General features: G+C 39.5%; 1 protein-coding gene across 6 annotated transcripts in view; it reads left to right on the top strand.

Annotated features, from left to right (window-relative positions):
- The window catches only part of ATG2B (autophagy related 2B), a 71,348-nt gene extending 51,032 nt beyond the window's left edge, over positions 1 to 20,316 (top strand). For 3 of the 6 annotated variants that reach the window (XM_077910498.1, XM_077910497.1, XM_077910500.1), the window contains exons 32-42: positions 728 to 836; positions 1,991 to 2,185; positions 2,860 to 2,961; positions 7,363 to 7,441; positions 7,757 to 7,964; positions 10,386 to 10,455; positions 10,790 to 10,872; positions 12,041 to 12,162; positions 12,394 to 12,548; positions 13,169 to 13,318; positions 15,433 to 20,316. In XM_077910498.1, coding sequence (XP_077766624.1) covers positions 728 to 836; positions 1,991 to 2,185; positions 2,860 to 2,961; positions 7,363 to 7,441; positions 7,757 to 7,964; positions 10,386 to 10,455; positions 10,790 to 10,872; positions 12,041 to 12,162; positions 12,394 to 12,548; positions 13,169 to 13,318; positions 15,433 to 15,663 — 1,504 coding nt within the window. In that variant the 3' untranslated portion in view covers positions 15,664 to 20,316. Of the gene's footprint in view, positions 1 to 727; positions 837 to 1,990; positions 2,186 to 2,859; positions 2,962 to 7,362; positions 7,442 to 7,756; positions 7,965 to 10,385; positions 10,456 to 10,789; positions 10,873 to 12,027; positions 12,163 to 12,393; positions 12,549 to 13,168; positions 13,319 to 15,432 lie in introns of those variants that run through there. The other 3 variants (XM_077910499.1, XM_077910501.1, XM_077910502.1) reach the window with 2 other exon arrangements.
- The last annotated feature ends 324 nt before the right edge of the window (positions 20,317 to 20,640 follow it).

Here is a 20,640-nt window from a genome sequence, read left to right as displayed (position 1 = left end):
ATGTAAGCAGATGAGGGCAATGAAGTGAAGTGTATGCCTCGAGAGGCAGGGACCACGCCTGGCCCTGAATCTCCTGCATCCAGTAGACTGCCAGGCAAGAGGCGATGCTCCTGAAGTACTTGTTAAATGAGTGCATTGTTCGGGGGGGTCTAGAAGAGGTCTACAGAGACTAGGTGCAGTGGGGTGAATATTCTTATCAGGGTGGGAGGATCAGAGAAGGCTTCAGGGAATGATAACCTCTGGCACAACAGTGTATAGACTTTCTATTTAAAAGTGATTTTTAAGAACTTACAACTTCAATTCTCTTCTGTATTGATTGGGATATTTAGGATTTGTACTCTGACTGTAAGAAGTTTCTGATGTACTAAAGAATTTCTCAAGAGTTCTCATTTTTTTTTTTTTTTTTTTTGAGAGTTCTCATTTTTACATGTCTTGTTATATGAATGCCAACACCATAGTTAGTTTTTCCAGAGTCGTAAATATTTAGCAGGCAGATGATTGCCACAATGGCAGTAATAAAATTCACGTTCTCAGTGTCTCTAAAGCATAAAGATGTAGATTTGATATAGAGAAACAGTTTGTGGCCATGTGTTGATAGTTCTATAATCTTATTTTCTCTTTTTATCTTGCTGTTTTTCCTGAGGTTATTCATTACCTTTCTTTAAATATTTCCTTTAACAAAAGGTTTATTTATTCTTATTTTTTATTTTTATTTTTCCATTTATAGCAGTCCTCACAGCTCACCTTCTCACACACCCACAAGGCATGGACGCAACATGGTATGTGGGGGAAAAGGAAGAAACCATGACTTTTTAATGGAAATACAATTAAGCAAGGTAAGGTGGCATTTTGAAAGGAAAAAGCCACTGAAGTAAGAGCATTAATAGTGGTTCTTTGGTTACTCCCCAACCTTGTGGTCTTGAGTCATAAGTCCCAGCCCTTTGGATTGGAAAAGTGCAGGGGGTTTGTAGAACTTTTACTTTTTCTTTCTCAGGTGTTCTGAGAAGTTTGAGGGGTTTTGTTTCATTTTTGTTTTCCCAGGCTGTCCCTAGAGAAGTCTCTTTCAGAGTTGAGCAAGCATCAGAATCCTCTTGAGGGCTTATTAAAACAAGTTGCTGGGCCCCAGAATTTCTGAATCAGTAGGTCTGAGGTGGGGCTCATGAATTTGCATTTTTTTTTTTTTAATTTATTTATGATAGTCACACACACAGAGAGAGAGAGGCAGAGACACAGGCAGAGAGAGAAGCAGGCTCCATGCACCGGGAGCCCGATGTGGGATTCGATCCCAGGTCTCCAGGATCGCGCCCTGGGCCAAAGGCAGGCGCTAAACCGCTGCGCCACCCAGGGATCCCTGAATTTGCATTTTTAATGAGTTCCCAGGTGATTCTGATAATACCTTTCCCAGGACTACACTTGGGAAACCACTGCCCTGGGATATGTCTGGAAGGGCCTGCTATTGGATAGGACCTGTGTGATCAGATCCTTCATGAATGTCTAGAGACCAGTATGTTCAGGTCACCAATGACATTATATGCATTCAATTCTTCCAGCTTATCTGGGATTGTGCCAAGTGTCATATATATATTAGGGTACTTAACATGGAGATATTGTAGTGATGAAGATTCCATGCATTTGCTTGTATCCTTGCCCCCCTTTGGAACTTGAGCCCTGCCTCCACTGGTTCTTTCTCAAGTGGTTTCATAGGTATGCAAGATGATAATTTTGTGTATTATTCCTATGGAGGGTTTTGCTTGAAAAGGATAGGGATTTTGCCAAGATTGAATAAGAAATGTCATTTGAGCTTATCCTCGTGTGGTGGGGCATACGTAGATCAATATAGTGAACAAATGAAGGAATGTTCTGTTCTCTGAAAGTGGAGTGGAAGCTGAGAATTCAAAGAAAATGATGGGTGATACTTTGCATTTTAAAGAGGAAAAGTAATTTAAATAAAAGGTAAAAATTGTTGTGTGTGGTTTTTTTGTCTGTGTAGGTGAAGTTTCAGCACGAGGTCTACCCGCCTTGCAAGCCAGAGTGTGATTCTGGCCTCATAGAGCACCCAGTCTCCCGGCAGGTGTTCATTGTGCAGGATCTTGAAATTCGAGATCGTCTGGCAACATCACAAATGAATAAGTTTTTGTACCTGTATTGTAGTAAAGAAATGCCTCGAAAAGCTCATTCCAACATGGTAAGATTTAAGACCTCATGTTTTCTGTTGTGTATTTTTCAAAAAGTGTGTTTATTGTATCTAACTGCAGAAGATTTAGATTGGAGAAAATTGAAGGTTTTTTTTTTTTCATGCTAATATGAAAATCCCTTTTAAATATGCCGCTTAATGTTTTATTATTTAAAAATTATTTTACATGTCACTTTTAGGGTCCATTAATTATTATTGCTGACGATACATGAGGAAAACCAGAAGTCCATAGTGATCTACACAAAATATTTAGTATTGCTGGAAGTTTTCCGGATTTCTAACACTTTCTGAATTTTAGTGGAATAGGAATGATTCAGGATTGCTGGAAGAAATGTCCTAGAAAGCCATCTTTGGAGGGTGGCTCTACAGGTTCGCTTCAGGGGCCCTGTGGGCTCCCAGGACACTATGTGTACAGCACTGTCATTTGCATCTTTCCCACTAAAGAGAATCCATCTCTCTCATGAGGTTTTTCCGGGAGTGTATGACCCAGAAAAGTGTGATTCAGGCTTTTAAGGAAAAGGGGGGAAACCATTCCACTGTTAGTTCTCCTCTAAAGAGTAACATTGGGATTTTTTGTTTGTTTGTTTCTTTTCTTTTCTTTTTTTTTTTAAATGAAAACAAGGTTGTAATTTCATTGGGGAAAAAATATTCTTCTTATCTTGTAGCTGACAGTGAAAGCATTACATGTGCGACCGGAGTCTGGCAGGTCACCACAGGAATGCTGCTTGAGAGTATCCCTAATGCCACTTCGCCTCAATATTGACCAGGTTTGTATTGCATGCATCGTCTATGAAGTTACGCTTATATGTCCCAGATTCAGAAGGAGAGGTGTAATTTCATTGAATTAAAATGTTTATTGTTACTTAACTGTTAGGAAAGTTACATAATTAAAGCAGAGTTCTGCTGGTAAGGAACAGGGCCAATTCATCAGGCGTTTGGGATCTGAACTGTTGGAGAGTAAACATTAGTAGGTGTTGTGCTCCGGTCTTCTCATTTTCTACGTGACCTAGCACTCACTACATGCTTCCCATTTTCCCATGCTCACGTACGCACACTCGTGAAGGTACTCAGGTATTTTCAGAGAGTAGGAAATGACTTCCTGACATCTGTGATGGAAAGATCAGAGGGCTTGTCTCTCTCTATTTTTTTTTTTTTTAAGATTTTATTTATTTATTCATGAGAAACACAGAGAGAGAGGCAAAAACACAGGCAGAGGGAGAAGCAGGCTCCATGCAGGGAGCCCGACGTGGAACTCCATCCCAGGTCTCCCAAGATCACACCCTGGGCTGAAGGTGGCGCTAAACTGCCGAGCCACCAGGGCTGCCCTTCTGCCCTGGGCAAGATGACAAATGAGTAAATTTGGTACTTAAACGGGTCACAACAGAGATTTGTGGAAAGGCATAAATCCACTTTGCCATGTTCTAGCAAATATTCCATCAAATTATTCTGGGTTTTGCTTTGACTCAGCTGCTTAAAACCTAGTTGGTGCCTCTTATGCAGACTTGACTCAGGGTGTATGAACACGTGATGCTCTGCCGTCGTGCACTATAGCAGTGAGGCATATGGGCTGGGGAGTCAGACTGGGGTTTATACCCACTGTTGTCTTTCCCTAGTTAGGTGGCTTTGGGGAAGTTACTTCTCTAAGCCTCACTTTCTTCACTGACAAAATCCAAGTAATAGCAGTAGATACAGCTTCATTTTTTTAAAAAAATGAGGATCGAATGAGACTAGCATTTATTAAATATTTAGCTTGGTGCCTGGCACAGTGTTAAAGATCAGAAGTTGTTAGCTGTTGTTCTTATTAACTGAAGCACGTCACAGCTGACGAAAATAAATGGAAAATAGCCTGCTTTTGAAATAACAGAATTGCCCTGTTGCACCTTATATTGGTGTGAAAAGTAGAGTATATGTGGGATAGCACTCTTTGCTTAAGTGGTGTAGATTCATAATGTTGACTTGTTATTTAAATAAGAAACAGAGGAGCAATTTTCATCTAGGGAAGGGCAAGTAGATGATGAAGGTCGTGTAACTGGGCAGTTTGAGATCTGAACTGTGAAGAGGCCAGTTTTCCTGACTCTTCTAGTCTGGTATCTATTTCAGTGTTGTACTGTCTGGAAATAAGTGTAGGGAAGATATGCTTGTTAATCCCAAATGATTTGTGGAATGCCAGCCTCTTTCCAGGTCCTATAGTAGGATGCTGAGGATACAAAGATAAGTGAACATCCCCATCCTAAAAGATCTATGTATGGGGTAGATACTGACATAAAACAGATTACTTTAATACCTTGTGGTGAGGACCAGTGGTAAAGATAGACATAGTCTATAGTCTATAGTATGTCCCAGTAGAGGGGGCTCCAAAGCCAGGCAGGGAATTCAGAAGAATAAGGGGTAATCAGGAAGGGCTTTCTGAAGGAGATGACACTTGAAGTGAGTCTTAAAGGAATGCAGGGTCTTATGGAATGTGGTGGAGTTAGTTGCATTAAGATTTTTGTACAGGCACTGAAGGCCTAATTCAGGTTGTGAGAAGAGATGTGAAGCTGTTCTGGTAAGTTATGTGCTTGGCTGTGGCTGGAGATGGTGAATACATAGCAGTACTAGTTTGCACATTTGTGGGGTTTTTTTTTTTTTTTTTAGCATCATTACTTGATTGCCTCAATACGGCATTTTAATTATTTTAACACTTTAAGTCTTACTGTACTGTTAGTATCTTCTATCATAGGACCTTAAATAAACTAGAAATAGCTATAGTTGAAGTTTGTAAAAATAAACCAAATTTTTTAAAGTTTTAAGAAGTTGATTGTATGGAGGTATAATTTGCATATAATAAAGTGCCAGGATTTTCGGTGTAAGGTTTGAGCTTGACAGGTACACGCACTTGAGTAACCACTGCATCAGTTGAAATAGCATCCTCTGTTCCCCTCAGAGTCATCCCCTCCCCCTCCATTGTGGTTGGTCTCCACACCCCCTAAAGCCACCATTGACCTTCCTATCGCCATAGGTTAGCTAAATGGAAATGTATTTGGCTTCCTGTGCCAGGAGCTTCATCTTTGTGTGATCATCTGAGGCATATCTCTTCATTTCTTTCAGTCTGTTCATTGTGCTGAGTACACATTTCATTGTATGGCTGTGCCCCAATTTGTGTATCCATTTGGGTGGTTTTCTTGTTTGGGGCTGTTACAAATAAAGCTGTTATGAAGTTTGCATACAAGTTTTTTATGGACCTATGTTTTCAGTATTATAAACAGTTTCCAGGCCATAAGGTAGATAGGTGTTTGAGCATTGTAAGAAACTGCCAGTTTCCCACCGTGGTCATACCCTTGTGGATTCCCTCCTTGAGAGCTGCTGCTACTTCACATTCTCACCAAACCTGATATTTTTAATTTTAATGATTTTTATTTGGTGTTCATTGTGGTTTTAATTTGGATTTCCTTGATGACTAGTGATGCTATAAGCATCTTTTTATATGCTTGACAATTGTATACCCTTCTGTAAAGTGTCTGTGTCTTGCTAGTTTTAAAATTAGATTGTTTTATTGAGTTGTAAAGAGTTTAGCAGAAATACCAGATCAAAACTTCTGAGAGCATAATGAAACGCTGATGATTAGTATCTCCTCTTCTGTTGTTTTGTCCATTTGTAGTGAAAGTGCGCACACACACACAAAGCCACTGTTTCTATAGTCTTTTTTTCAAGAGCAATTTATACTTGGAATTTTCTTGTGGGTTTAAAAAAAATTTTTTTTGAAGGCAGTTATAGAGTCAAAGCATTTATTGCATTAAAATATCACCATCTAGTGGTCAAAGAGTAACATTTTAGGTATTAACCTTGTAAACATCTAATATTTGATATAAATATATATCAAATGTGTAGGTATATGTACACACATGTATCTATATAGTAATATGTGTGTAATGTGAATAGCAAAATATATACATATATAAATGTAAAGCATAATGTAATGAGCAATTCTATAAACTCACTGCCTTACTGTGGAACCAAAATATTTTTGGTACTGTTGAAACTACTTGCTTGTTTTTCAGTTTCATCCCTCAGGCTCCCATATGCAATGGTGGCTAGAAAAATACCTTTCTTGTGTGGGAAATATCAGAAAGGGAGACAGAACATAAAGACTCCTAACTCTGGGAAACGAACTAGGGGTGGTGGAAGGGGAGGAGGGCGGGGGGTGGGGGTGACTGGGTGACGGGCACTGAGGGGGGCACTTGACGGGATGAGCACTGGGTGTTATTCTGTATGTTGGTAAATTGAACACCAATAAAAAATAAATTTATTAAAGAAATACCTTTCTGACTTTCATCATTTATGCTTCTGACCAATGTGATTGATAGTTGATCAGATCCTTTGGAATTACCAAACTTATGGCATACTGTGAAATAACATGACCCTGTAATTCCCCACCACACTGCATTCTGGTACAATATTAATGTTTTATATTAAAGAATTTTTTTAAATGAAAGGGAAATACAAGAAGAGGCTCAGGTATTTAATTTTTGTATTTTACAACAGGGATTTGTTAGTATGAATGAGGTAGGTAAAATAAAGCTGCTAGTATTGGGACAATGTGGCTTGCTTGGACAACATTAAGACAAGTCCATGCAGTTTTGTCCTTATATAATTTCAAAAGACCACACACTGGGTGATTTTTACTGATTTTAATTTTGAAGATCACATCCAATGAAGAAAATGTATTAACGCAATATAACAGTGGTAAAGGTGGAAATAAGATAGATCTTGCAGGGTACACAGAAGTATCTAGTCTGCCAGCTGCTATTACTTGTGTTGGTAATATCACCACTACCAGTTCAAGTGAGAAGTGATGTTGAAGAATAAGAACATTGTCTTTCTAAGAAAACTGAAGTGTACTTTGATTTAGAAATAGCTATGTAATTTTTAATTTCTCTGTGTCTTAATTTCACATCTATAATTTTCTCAGAGTTGTGAGAATTAACAAGGAAGTGTGTGTGTGTGTGTGTGTGAGTGAGCGAGCGATGGGACTAGGAACAGTGCCTCACACAGAGTAAGAACTAGCAAATTATAGTGCTGGATGAATAATGAGTAAAATATGGGACCTTAAGATACTTTTTAGTTTTAGAAATAGATGTCTCCCCTCTCCACCTCCGCCTTTTGCTTATAATTACATCTTTTCATTTTAGGATGCCTTGTTCTTCCTGAAGGATTTCTTCACAAGTCTTTCTACGGAAGTAGAGCTTCTAATGGCTCCAGATCCAGAAGGTATTAAATGTGTATAGTTTGATAAAGTCTGTAACAAGTACTTGGATTGATTTTGATTGTTATGAGACCTTTTTGAGAGTGTACTTACAGTCTTTATTTTCATTTATATAAATGTTTTGTATTTATTTTTTTAATATTTTACAAATGCAGTTTATGTCAGAGTAATAATTTAAAAGGCAGAAGTCAATTTTCTCTGTAGCAGTAATTATGTTTATTAAATGAAATGTAGCAAAACAAGTTAAATCCACATTAATTTTAAATGGTTGCTCTGTAGAAGGGTTCCTCATTTTTCAAATGTGCATATTACTTTTTCAGTTAAAAAGTCTCCTGGAGCTGATGTTACCTGCAGTTTGCCAAGGCACTTAAGCGCCTCCAAAGAGCCAAATCTAGTTCTGTCTTTCCCTGGGCCAAAGCAGCCTTCCCAAGATGATAGTGCCAATTCAGCGGAAGTGGTTAATGGGGAAGAAGAGAAGGACTTCTCAGCTGAAGAAACATCATTTAGTGATCAGCCCGTGTTTTTTAGGTAAGTCACTTGATTTTGATAACAAATGAAGTATTTTAGAGCTTTGTAGTTGGTTATTGAATGTGTTCATGTACCACTAATCATGAGGTTACAACAGGTTTTCTTTGTGCTGTCAAACAGTAACTGGTATCTACGTGTGGGCTCCATGCATCATGCACCCCTTCATGCACATAGTAACCCTGGTTCAGGAGTCCTTTCTCTTGATTCTGGAGCAGAAATATTCTTTTCCTCTAGCTGCTTCATTTTCCCTCCTGTCCCTCTTCCCAGTTTCTGTTACAGCTTATTTGTACCTCCTGATGTCCTTTCCTCTTTTCCTTTACACACCTGGGCTTCCCTGTGCTCCCCTTCTCCCGTGTGGGAATTTTCTGTCTGGTTTTCCATCTGTTCTTCCCCATCACTGTTCTTTCCTGACCCTTCAGTCTCTGGCTCAGTGGGCACTCTTAGGAGAGACAGGTCTGCTGTGCTGGTGCTGTGTGCTCTCACTATTGCCCTACAACTCAGCTAGCTGCTTGCATGCTGGCATTTATTCTCATTCCCAGACCCATTCATGTTTCCCGTCTTCATTCTTTCCTGGCCTTTCATGGGGGGCTTGGAGTCTTGGCTCTGTCGGAAGGAGTAAGGAGGAAGACCCATGCCACCAGTATTGTGAGGGGCAGTTAGTTACTTCCCCTCATTTCCTGTACTCTCGCTGATATCCATGGGCCTCACATTCTGTCTTTTCAAGCCGACTTTAGGTTAGACATTAGATATGGCCCAAAGCACAATTTAACTATTTAAAGTGCTTTCATGTTTTATATATCTTGTATACTGTAGAAAAGAGAAAAAAAGAACTATGAGAATTGGAAAGATCCTGGGATAGAGGGTCTCTGGCAGTTCTAAACCTTTTACCAGGAAAGAAGAATCTCTTTTATTATTTTCCCACATTGATCTTTAAAAGTTTTTTGCTACCAAAAAATTGTGTATCAGAAGTAGGAATTTGAATTCTCATTTTATATTAATCACACCTGAACTCTTTGTTTTTTGTGAACACTGGATAACCAGTCCAAAGGAAATTGAATTGTTAACAGTTGTGGCCTGAAAACAAATTTGACACTTTTTTGTCAGTTTGTGTAGTCTTAGGTAAATGTGGTTTTTTTTTTTTTTTCCATTAGACTATTTAAAATAGCTTATGGATTTCTGTTTCTACTCTCGAAAGCTCCTAGAAGTCCTAGGATGCAGGAGTGGCAGTCAGTGGTATAATCCAGATTACTCACTTCACAGACAAGGAACTTTAATGTCCAGAGAAATAAGTTGACTTGCTCAAGACCACACAGCTAGTGGCCGAGTCAGGACCAAAACATTGATCGTAATCCCCAGTCTAGTGCATTTTCTAAGTGATGGTCCAACCATTCCACAAATATTCATTGAGCTCTTCTTACTCTGTGTATGCCAGGTTTTGGCACAGTGAACAAAATCAAGAAAAATCCCTATGTTATTGAGCTTACAAATAATTATCTGATCTGTCATATTATGTACCATGAAGAAAACAAAGAATAAGAAAGGAAGAGAACCAAAATGCCCAGAGAACCAAATGAAGATGGGTTTTTGGAAGATGAATTACCTGGGGTCTCAGGCTTCTTTAGTAACTAATGTTTAAATACAGCATTTCCATTTCACTGTGGGCTAAATTAGACTTCTGTGGAATGGCTTAGGATATAAATGCAGACATTAATTCTGTAGAAAAACTGTGTTTTGAGTCTAATTTAACAGTCCAGTTTTGGGAAGCCAGCTCCTTTTGTTTGTTGTATACCATTGGTATATAATTATGATTTCATTCTCACAGAATTCCCAATGTTTGTGTGTCAAACATTAATTTCAAGAATGCTCACTAAAATTTACCAACATAGGTGGCATATTAAAGATTTACTAAGATGTGTGGTAGGCTCAGAGTTTAAGTTCTTTCTCATGGTACACCACATATACCTGGTAAAACTGAGATTTGTGGCTGGCTTTTCTAGCACTTTCTGCTTCGTGATGGAGCTGAAATAAATCCCCCCCCCCCCTTTTTTTTTTAAACTTCTTGATAATGATTATATTATTTGGTTTAATCTTGAAGGTTGCTTTTATTATTTCTCCATATAAATTGAGAATATCTGCCAGAATAAATTCTTCAAGGGTAAACATCTAGTAAGCTAGATGCTTTTTGTGAAGATTTAAATAAAATAAATACAACGTATAAGATGATTAACATTAGTTTAGTAATATTACTTTAAGAAAAAAGTAGAGCTAAAAGACATTGCCCTTTATTTAGGCTTTGAGATCTTCACATTATTAATCTTGTGGCTTTGTTTTTATTATCCATTTGAACAAATTATATCTAATCTCAACTATTAGTACTTTTGAATATAAATAACTCTCCTCCTTTTTTTTTTTTATCTTCAGAGAATTTAGATTCACATCAGAAGTACCTATTCGACTTGATTATCATGGCAAACACGTATCAATGGATCAGGTTTGGAAACTTTATATAAATATACTCTATAAGATTATCTCCCTTGTTTTCTCTAATGGAGTTAATTTTTAAACTTTTCTCTCACGGTTTATATGTTTGAAATGACATGCAAGATTTTAAAATTTAACTCTTTCTAAAGTAAACATAATTTACTTTAACCTGTGAGTAAAATTTAGTATAAATTGGGTTATATATATTATTATGTATTTTTTTTTGCTGTAAATATTTTGTTTTAGCTGCATTAGTGAATGAATATTACTTTGACTTGCCCAAATAACTATTTTAAATGTTAGCTCTTAATTACACATTAATCTGGCTTTTTAAAATTTTTAAGGGTACACTAGCTGGGATTCTGATTGGTCTGGCCCAGTTAAACTGTTCAGAACTGAAGCTAAAGAGGCTTTTCTACCGGCATGGGTAGGTCAGTTTAAATCCTATAAGGCTTTACGGTATAGTGACTGCAATTAGTTTACAACACATCAAACATTGATTTTTCTTAGCAAACATAAATCATTATTTTACATTATTGTGTGCAGAGAGCTCGTTTTCAGAGGAGGCTTACTGATTAGGAGCTACTAATAACAGAGTATTTTTCAAAAATAGCTATAGTTATTTTTTAATAATTTCCCGAGTCATAAAAATTCATTCATTTAGTGAAAAGGCTGGAAGTTCACAATATAATGACTGTTAATAGCTGAGAACCATGTAGCAATTTGTAGACATTGAGTTAATCCTGTGCTAGAGCTTTAAGGGTTTTATTGTTTTGAGAGAGTGAGCGTGCACACGTGCGTACATGTAAGTGTGGGGAAGAGCGGAGGGGGGAGGAAGGGAGACAGAGAATCTCAAGCAGACTTTGCATTGAGTATGGAGCCTGACATGGGGCTCAATCTTAGGACTCTGGGATCATGACCTGAGCTGAAACCAAGAGTCTGCTGCTCAACCGACTGAGCCACCCAAGTGCCCCCTATGCTAGAGCTTTAGATGTTCAAGAAATAGGAACAGTGGAAGAACACATTTATACATGTTACTGAAGCCTTGTAGAAATTACTAACATTAAGCTGGATTATATATATGTACATATACGTGTGTGTGTGTGTGTGTGTGTGTGTGTGTGTGTGTGTATATATTTAGCTCAAACATCTATACTATTTTGTCTTTGTAACTGGTAAATTTTCTTTTAAGTTAAAAAATCCCAACATATTTTTTCCCCCAACATATTATTATGCTAAGCGAAATAAGTCAGAGAGACAAATACTGTATGATTTCACTCATGTGATGAAGATGAACATACGGGAACAGAAGGAAAAATAAAATAACAGAGAGGGAGACAAACCATAAGAGACTCAACTCCAGGAAACAAACTAAGGGTCTCTGGAGGGGAGGCAGGGGCTGGGGGCAGTGGGGAATGGGGTAACTGGATAATGGGCATTAAGGAGGGCACATGATAGAAGGAGTACTGGGTGTTACATGCCAGTGATGAATCACTAAATTCTACCCCTAAAACTTAAAAAAACAAAAAACCCCAACTTACCTGAAACTACAAATTTCTTTCTTTTTTCTGTATACTAATAGTTATTTGCTCTAGCTTGCTAGGTGTTGACAAATTGTTTTCATATGCAATCACCGAATGGCTTACTGACATTAAGAAGAATCAGCTACCAGGAATCCTGGGAGGTGTGGGGCCTATGCATTCACTAGTACAATTAGGTGAGTTTTCTTTTTTAATCAAAAGATGATTTATTGCTTGATCTGTGATTCTTAACCCATTTGGAGTTATGAGTGCCTTTGGGACAGTCTCTGTGAGGACATGTGTGCATGACCACACATGTAAGAGCACTTGGCATCCCATTTGAGGTTAAAAACCCCAGGGTTAAAATGATGGCAGGGTTCTGATCTCCAGCACTCCTGCTGATCTCTCTGTATTGACTGTTGTTCTAGTGCAAGGCCTAAAGGACTTGGTCTGGTTACCGATAGAGCAATACCGGAAGGACGGTCGTATTGTCAGAGGGTTCCAGAGAGGCGCTGCCTCCTTTGGCACCTCAACAGCGATGGCTGCTCTTGAGCTCACAAACAGAATGGTTCAGACTATACAGGTATTCTCCACAGACTGCCTTACTTACTGTACAGAGAGGAATAGCTACTGTAAAATGGTTGTTTTTTTTTTTTGTTTATTAAAAGATATTTTGATTAAAAAAGTATTTTTAAATATACAAATGTTGAGAATAGAGGTTTTATTTATGATTTAATGTTTTTGTTTTATTGCTCAGCTGTTCAGTGTTAAGTAATTCGTAATTAAGTAATATAAATTCTCATTTATATGAATAGATCATAGCCAAATGTGAAGAAAGCATTACAGATCAAACAGTAGACGAATTAAGGTTTGTTAAGTATGAGGCTCTGGTTGACCTTATCCAGTTCACAGACAGGGCATTCTGATTCACCTGGTAACATGGAGAGTGTTCTCAGAAGGACAGAGGAGCGACTGAGAAAGTCCCCTCAATCCATGTACTAGTTCTCAGCATGCACTTCTATATTCTTGTTCTAAAAGTGCTAAGTTTTTATTGTGAACAACTCCTGATACTGCAGAAGTGCCTGCGTTAGGGCCTGCAAGTCCCTCTGTTCTTCCTCACTCCCGATGAGAAGTGCATTATTGAAGCATAACTCTGCAGACTTCCTTCTGATTCGTTTCTTTCTTTATGATAAAATGATCCAGGCAGCAGCAGAGACTGCTTATGATATGGTATCTCCTGGGACCCTTTCTATTGAGCCCAAGAAGATCAAAAGGTTTCCTCATCACCGCTTAGCCCACCAGCCAGTGGACCTGCGAGAAGGTGTGGCCAAGGCCTACAGTGTTGTGAAAGAGGTGAGTGCTTACCTGAGTGGGCGGGCCAGAGCCAGCTGGCCTGCTTCCTGGCTTTTAGCACTTTAAAGTTAGCACAATGCCTGCCTGATTTAATCTACATTCATTTGAAAAAAATATTTATCCGCTTACTTTGTGCCAGCAAAGTAACAGCAACTGTTAAAGGTAGGTGGTGTTCCTCACTTGCCCATGAGGACACCAGCTCAGCAGGAATGGCTCCCCAGTGTAGTCGGGTGAATCACTCTTGGGCCACGATTGGACCCTGGGAAATCGGATCTTCCATGTGGTTCTTTCTCTAAAACTGTCAATGTGAAGAATGGGGTGAGAACGGAAGGTGAGAACAGTGAGCAGGATTGAGATAGTAGGGTGTGCTTGATTAGATGGAATCTGACTTCTGTGTTAAAAACTTTTTAAAATAGAGGCTTCCTACATGGTGATAATTTGTCTTTTCCCTTCTAGATGTTAGTAATTCAAAAGATTGAGAGAAAACATTCCAGATGTTTCACAGATACGCTCGTCCTTTAGACCTGGGCGCTCGGCACAGCAATAGATTATAGGTCACATCTGGCCCAGACTTGCTTTTCTGTGGCCCTACTAGCTCAGAATTATCTTAACAATTTTAAAGGATTGTAAAAAATGAAAGAAAAAGCATATGTGATAGAAACTGTATGCCCACAAATATTTGCCATCCTTTCCAGAGAAAGTTGGCTGATCCCTGCTTTACATCATTCCCCTTGGTGGCAGACAGGTAGCTGTGGTGAGGGTGGCAGTGGTCCAGGCATGCTTCCCGAGCACTGCATGCCTGCCGTGCTGTGCCACTGTCTCCGGGTGCATTGTGTCATTGAAGTCTGACACTCACCACAGAATTTTAATTCCCCATTGAAAGGACTTGACCAACAAAAGAATGAAAGAAAGGACTGCTAAGGTAACACACTTAAGTGATGGAGCTGAGATATTAATTCACTTGTGTTGTCTCCAGACTCAGTATGGTACTCACTCTCACTACATTATAATCAACTAGTACCTGTTTATTATTTGTGGGCTAGGGAGGGGAGCTGAGAGAGGAGGGAGAATGGTGATGGGGATGAGTGGATCCAACCATGAGCATTTTCTTTATTGTTTTGGTTTCTCTTATTGTCGATAGTTTTAAAAATAACACTTGTTTTTTTGTTTTTTGTTTTTTTTTTAGTTCTGTACTTTTTCTTGGTATTACATATTTTTGCTGCCGTGTCAGGAAGAAATGATACTCTTGTTAGCTTGTCAGAACGATGGCTGGGTTCTGGGTTCAGACAAGGTTCCTCGGTTTCCCTGGAGAGCCCAGAGTTCCTTGTGCCACTCACTGAAACGGTCACAAAGTCCCTCGTGTACCCTGAGGAATTGAGTTAGACCAATGGGAGATTCAAAAGTCACGTGAAGTTTTACCACTTTGGCTTGATTGACACTCTTATATATTCAGCTTTAAAGCATTTTAGCAGTCATGATTATTTTAATGTTACACAGTTTTAAGAAAATGAAAAATGCTACAGAAACTTTTTAATTTTTAAACATGTCCCTGCTTTATGTTCTTAGAATTTTTTTCTATTTAATTTATTAAGATGTTCTATTTAGCCTTTTATCTTAATTGAATATTCCATAATTATCTTTTCTAGTACATAGCCAGTAATTTAAAAACAATTTTCTGGAGCTTCATAGGATTCGATTTTTCTGTTACAGTTGAATCAAAGGAACTATCACCGTGTTCCTTTTGTGATTATATTTATTCTAGAAGCTTTGTTTGCTAAGTTTAACTAGAGTGATTAATAGTGCCAGGAAAGCTACTCTTGGATCATTAAATATTTCTTTGCACTTCCCTACATGAACTGGTAGCTTAGCTACATTTTCTACATGCACATGTCACAACAAAATGCTAAATCATAATAATTGCCTCTTATTTTCCCTTACAATTATAATTTTGTCATAATTATCCGGGGTTATCTCAAAAGCACAGTGGGTTTTGTTTTGTTTGTTTGTTTGTTTTTTGTCTTGTTACAAGCATAATGTTGATGAACTCTGCTAAAGTTGTATACAATAGGATAATTTAGAGATTTTTCTGACCTTCTTTCCTCTTCCCCCTTTAGGGACTTACAGACACAGCTCAGACGATTTATGAAACTGCAGCACGAGAACATGAGAGCAGAGGCGTCACTGGTGCTGTGGGCGAGGTCCTGCGCCAGATTCCTCCCGCAGTGGTGAAACCTCTGATTGTGGCCACAGAAGCAACATCAAATGTATTAGGTGGCATGAGAAACCAGATTAGACCAGATGTTCGGCAAGACGAGTCACAGAAATGGCGCCATGGGGAAGACTGATATTTCCGACACAATTCTTTATGAAGATATTATGAGGGTGGAAATAAGGAGTGATGTCCCATTGGCAGCTTTAGAGGTTATTCATTTAACTTTATTGTGCTCATCTCAGGAACAAAAGCATTTCTTAGCTAAATAATTTAATATCAAAGCAACATGCAACCAAAAACTTGTGACATTTTAGGGCTAGTTTGGTACTTGCCTAGAGAAATGTTTGGTGGCTAGTGTCAAAAGTCCTTCAGTGTTTGCTGCCAAGTGAGTGGAATCCTTGCTTTTATTAAAATGGCTGTACTTCTCCTTGGTATAGATAAGAGATCATTGGAAGCCTGTTACAGTACAGAGTGCTCAGAAACATTTGCGTACTTTGAAAGCACTATTTATGTTGCCCTGAGGAGTTGATTTATTTCTCAAGGTTTAAAAAAGAATCACAGCTTCAAAACTCTCATTGAGAATGAGAGACAGAAGCCACAGGGAAAGCACAGCAAATAGGATTTTAATATAAATATCACTGAGGAATAAATAACTTAGTCTGCTGGATTTAGTGTCCGTGCACTTGAGAACATTATTTCCATTCCCTCAGAAAATCTTTCTGTGGGCATTTGAGGACGTGAATGTTGCAGACATGTTCTGTTGTGTTGCACTTTATCGTGTGTGTGTGTGTGTGTGTGTGTGTGTGTGTCACGCGCGTGCGCGTTTAGATTAATACAAGTCGTGATATATTCGTTATGTAATTTACAAATCTTCACAATATAGAGTAAGACTGAATGTTTTTGGCAAAGGAAGCTAACTCAAATGTAACTTCCGTTTATTTTAAGTATCAATGAAAATATGCGTTCTATAATGAACTGGGGCCCATATGATTGTTTATGCGTTCACTTTTGAGCGTATAGAGTGCAAGCTTGTTAGGAATGTGTGGAAAGGGAGATTGGAAATGATTTTTACTTTTCTGAAATTAACCAAAAATCCTCCAAATATGCCCTAGTCAGCTATTTCAAAGTACCGTTTTTACTTGGTTAACAATGTACGTTTTGATAACCTGTCAGGAATGAATAAAGTATTTTTATTTAAAGGTAAAATTGTTTTATGCTTCCATGAATATTTTGCTTCTCTTAGAGCATATTCATAGATGCAATACTGGGATCCCTCCCAAGACACTTGGGAATACTTTCTCAGAACTGATTTTGGCTGATATCAAGTAAATCATTACCTAGGAGCGAGAGGGAAATTGTTAAGAACTCACTTTTTGCTTTAGGTTAATCTAGCAGAAAGAAGTGCAAGGCTTTGTGTTCATCCACTGTTTAAAGTTGAATGATGTGAATTCTCATTTTCTGAAGTGGGGAGAATGCCATCAACATCAGTTTGAATTTCAAAACTACAGTTTAGGGTTTAAAAAAATGATCCAGAATCAATTCCATTCTCTAGATTTTCTGAACAAGAAAGCAATGTAAAGCAGACATCTGGACATTTAAAATTTATAAAAATTGCATTAAACAGCATTTAATATTTGTTTCCTTTTTACTGCTGAAAAACTTTAAAAAGGGATTGCTCAGACAACCATGTGTTCAAGTGTCATGGAACCATCTATTACTCTCTCCAATTAAATGGAACCCATGTAGAATGTGATCCTGAGTAAACAGTAGCCACGCCTGTTCACTATCACGAAGGCTCAGCCTGCTTGGGGGCATGTTTTGACCACCTTGCTCACTGACCCCGTGATTCTCCATGTTTCCTTAAAACAGCATAGTAGGTATGTTATCTCTGATGGTTAATCAAATTGAACAGCCCTTGATCAAACTTAAAGATACAAAATCTCTTTGATTTTTAAATATATTTTCTATAGTTTTACTAATTATTTAAGTTCAGTTAGATATAGCATAGGGGGAAAGAGCCCTCCTCATCTTTGCACTTGGAGTTGCAAACAGACCTGTCTTTTGACAGATTCGGTGTATAAATCCTATTTTAACATATATCTTCATAATGTAATCTCCATGGTCCTTTCGCTCTCTGTGCTCCTGTACCTGCTAGCCACAGAATCTGGGTTTGGGAACCAGAAACCTGCCTCAGAAAGGCTCAGTATCAAGGCTCCGTGTGTTGCCAGTTTAACCGAGATGCTCTTGTTTTGAGGTGTTGATGTAAATTGTGTTTGAACACTTCTGCATTATTAAGTATCCTCAGTTTTTTCTTTTTTAAAAATGTCTTTTCCAGCTTTATGTCACAGTGACATAGTAAGAAGAGGGTCAGGGAGGACCCTTGGGCTGCCAGGTCGGCACTCACTCGGTAGATAACTTGGCCAAGACGTTACATTTCTCTAAGCCTCAGGGTCTGTCTGTAAACTAAGGGGTTTTGTATGATAAGGCCCAGCAGAGGTTTTTGGATGTTCAGGGTGTGTGCGTGTATGTGTGCGTGTGTGTGTGTGTGTGTGAGAGAGAATGATGGTGTGAGATGTAGTGCTCAGTAGAGTGTTCCAGACTGGTGACACCTCAGGTGGTGGCGCTGAAGGGGAGCATTGAGGTCACACCACACACGGTTGCCACGGCCCCAAAGAACTCTTGGATCTCCCAGAGTACTGCGTGTCTGAGTGGCCACAGTACCTGTGTGGTTGACTTTTGATGTGCTCTTCTGCATGGAGTAGACTGTGTTTGTCCACTTGTCACTGCATGGAGGCCGTACAGGTGTCTCCCCCAGGAGTCCAGGTGAAGCGAGGTTTAGAACAGCACAGTGTTACAGAGACTTGTGAAGACCACTTTATAAAGGCAGTGAAGGCCCTGGCAGTCCCTCCTCTTGAATGGCGTGCACCCTCAGTGTCCCTTCCTGTCTCTCCCCAGATCGCTATTATTTACGAGTAGAATATCTTGTAATACTTGCCTTTTAGGATAGACGTAATACAGCATTTCTTCTGGGCATAGCAATAAACTTTCATTTTAGTGAGGTTTGGGTCTACTTTGGATTCCCACTTTAAGCACATGTATTTAACATCAATATTTTTATAATGCAAGACTCACTTTAGGAAATCTTGCCAAGTCGCAATGTGCCTAGAATAGCATAAATACTAAAAACCAGTGTTTCCTGTGTCACTTTTAAATGGTATTAAATATTTCCAGGAGGAATATTTCTGGTCCTCTCATTTAAAAAAGGGTGTTCTGTAGGGTCGGTTCCTTTGTTCAGTTTCAGAACCGCCTAGACCACCGTGTCTGCTCCGGTGCAGGGGCCGCTGGTCCAGAGGTGTCCTGCCTCCCACGGGTGGGTTTGGGATTGGGTTCTGGGCACTGTGTGTACCCAGGCCAGAGCGGACAGGCGGCAGGCAGTGCTGACTTCCAGCAGTTGTAAATGAGCACCCTCCACTACGTGGTTTCAGGGTTAACAACTGTCGTAACATTAAATTCTGTAGATGTGAAAAGCATCGTGACTTCAGAGAAATCAGTGGCCTTTGCTTCCATTTTCTTACACCTGCATCGGATCGTATTCCTCAGAGAGAGATGGGGAGGCGTGTGGCAGGGCTGGTGTTCATGGTGAGCAGTTACTCTGTGTCCCCTCACGTCATCTTGACCTACCTAAGACATTAGGGCCGGTGTCCATAAAGTTCTTTGAGCTTGAGAGTAAGGGACCATCAAAAACAAAGTGATACTCTTTTGTACCTGCAGATGCATCCATTGGACGTACCAGTTAGTGTCAAGTAGAATAAATCAATTAGAAATTTGTGAATCTTAGGTTTAACTAGGAAGGTTATTCGTATAGAGTATAGTTCACGTAGGGGGGGAAATCTTTTATCAAGCAATCTTCTGTTTACTGGAAGGTATAGTCAGTCTTTCCAGAGAAGCCTAGTTGAGTGCTTTAATGCCAATTTATTGTTATCTCCATATTTCCAGGACCTCGTAGGCACACCACCCCCTTTAATAGTCCTCGTAAAGCAGAGCTGCCGTAAGTCCCCACCTTCCGTGGGGAGTACACCTTCCTTAGATCCTGTTACTGTATGTCAGACACAGGAAAGGTTTTTCTAACGCACCGTCAGGACGGGCTGCTTTGGGGATGGGAAATTTGAGTTTCAACAATTCACACTTTGAGATGTCGGTGGTTTTCAAAAAACACGGTGTTAGGGATTTTTGCCTCCCGTACCAACCGTGGGCACTGTGGTCCCAAGTGGGTGGCTTTGTAGCAGGTGCCAGAGTGCTCGCCGCTGTGTGTCACGAGATGGCAGATGTGTCGTCGGCGGGCCCCGTGACCCCTCTAGTGCTGCGGGCGGTGGAAATAGCGGCCCCTCCTTTAAGAAATATGTTTACTTTGCCGTTTCACATGTATTCCGTACCTATGACATATGGCAGCTTCCAGCTTCCAGTTGGATTAGTCTTACATTGTAGAAGTCGCCGGTCACACGGGACTGGTTGCTCTTTCACTGTGGAATTTGGGAGGGGCCCCGAGTTCGGCTCTTCTGCGAATCCATCCTGAGTTACTTTAGAGACTGAACTTAACCTCACCACGGTGTTGTATCCTCGTTGCTAAGTTTCCTAATTTCCCTGCTTAAGATAATTTTGGATGTGAGAATTTAAGAATACTGCTGCTGTACGAGTATTTTTGTGGAAATGTAACTTGTCAGTGTGACTATTGGAAATATTATGAAATGAGTACCTTGGAAGAAAATTAAAATATTTACTCTTTGGAGTTTGGTTTACACCTATTGTCTTTCGCCAAGAACTGTTCCCAAAGCCTGTGTGAAACACTTCTCGGGGCGGGACGTAGGTCTGTGTCCGATCCTGTTACTGAGAAACTGTTCCTATGACCCCGGTGCTTGTGATGGCAAATCATGTGTCCTGCTTCCTGTTTCTGCGATACCTAGGGCATGTGGTGTCAAAGTTCGCCACCCCACGCCACGTATTAATCACTCTGTTATCTCAGCCCTACAGGGTGGACTCGGGGCAGACGTACCTTGTAGTGTTGATCTGAGGGACCTAGGTAAATACTTGATTAATCCATTCTATATGGGGG

This window comes from Canis aureus, chromosome 9, assembly GCF_053574225.1.
Source record: "Canis aureus isolate CA01 chromosome 9, VMU_Caureus_v.1.0, whole genome shotgun sequence".
Lineage (NCBI taxonomy): Eukaryota > Metazoa > Chordata > Mammalia > Carnivora > Canidae > Canis > Canis aureus.
The sequence above is the reverse complement of the archived record's forward strand: the minus strand, read 5'-3'. Positions and strand labels throughout refer to the sequence as shown.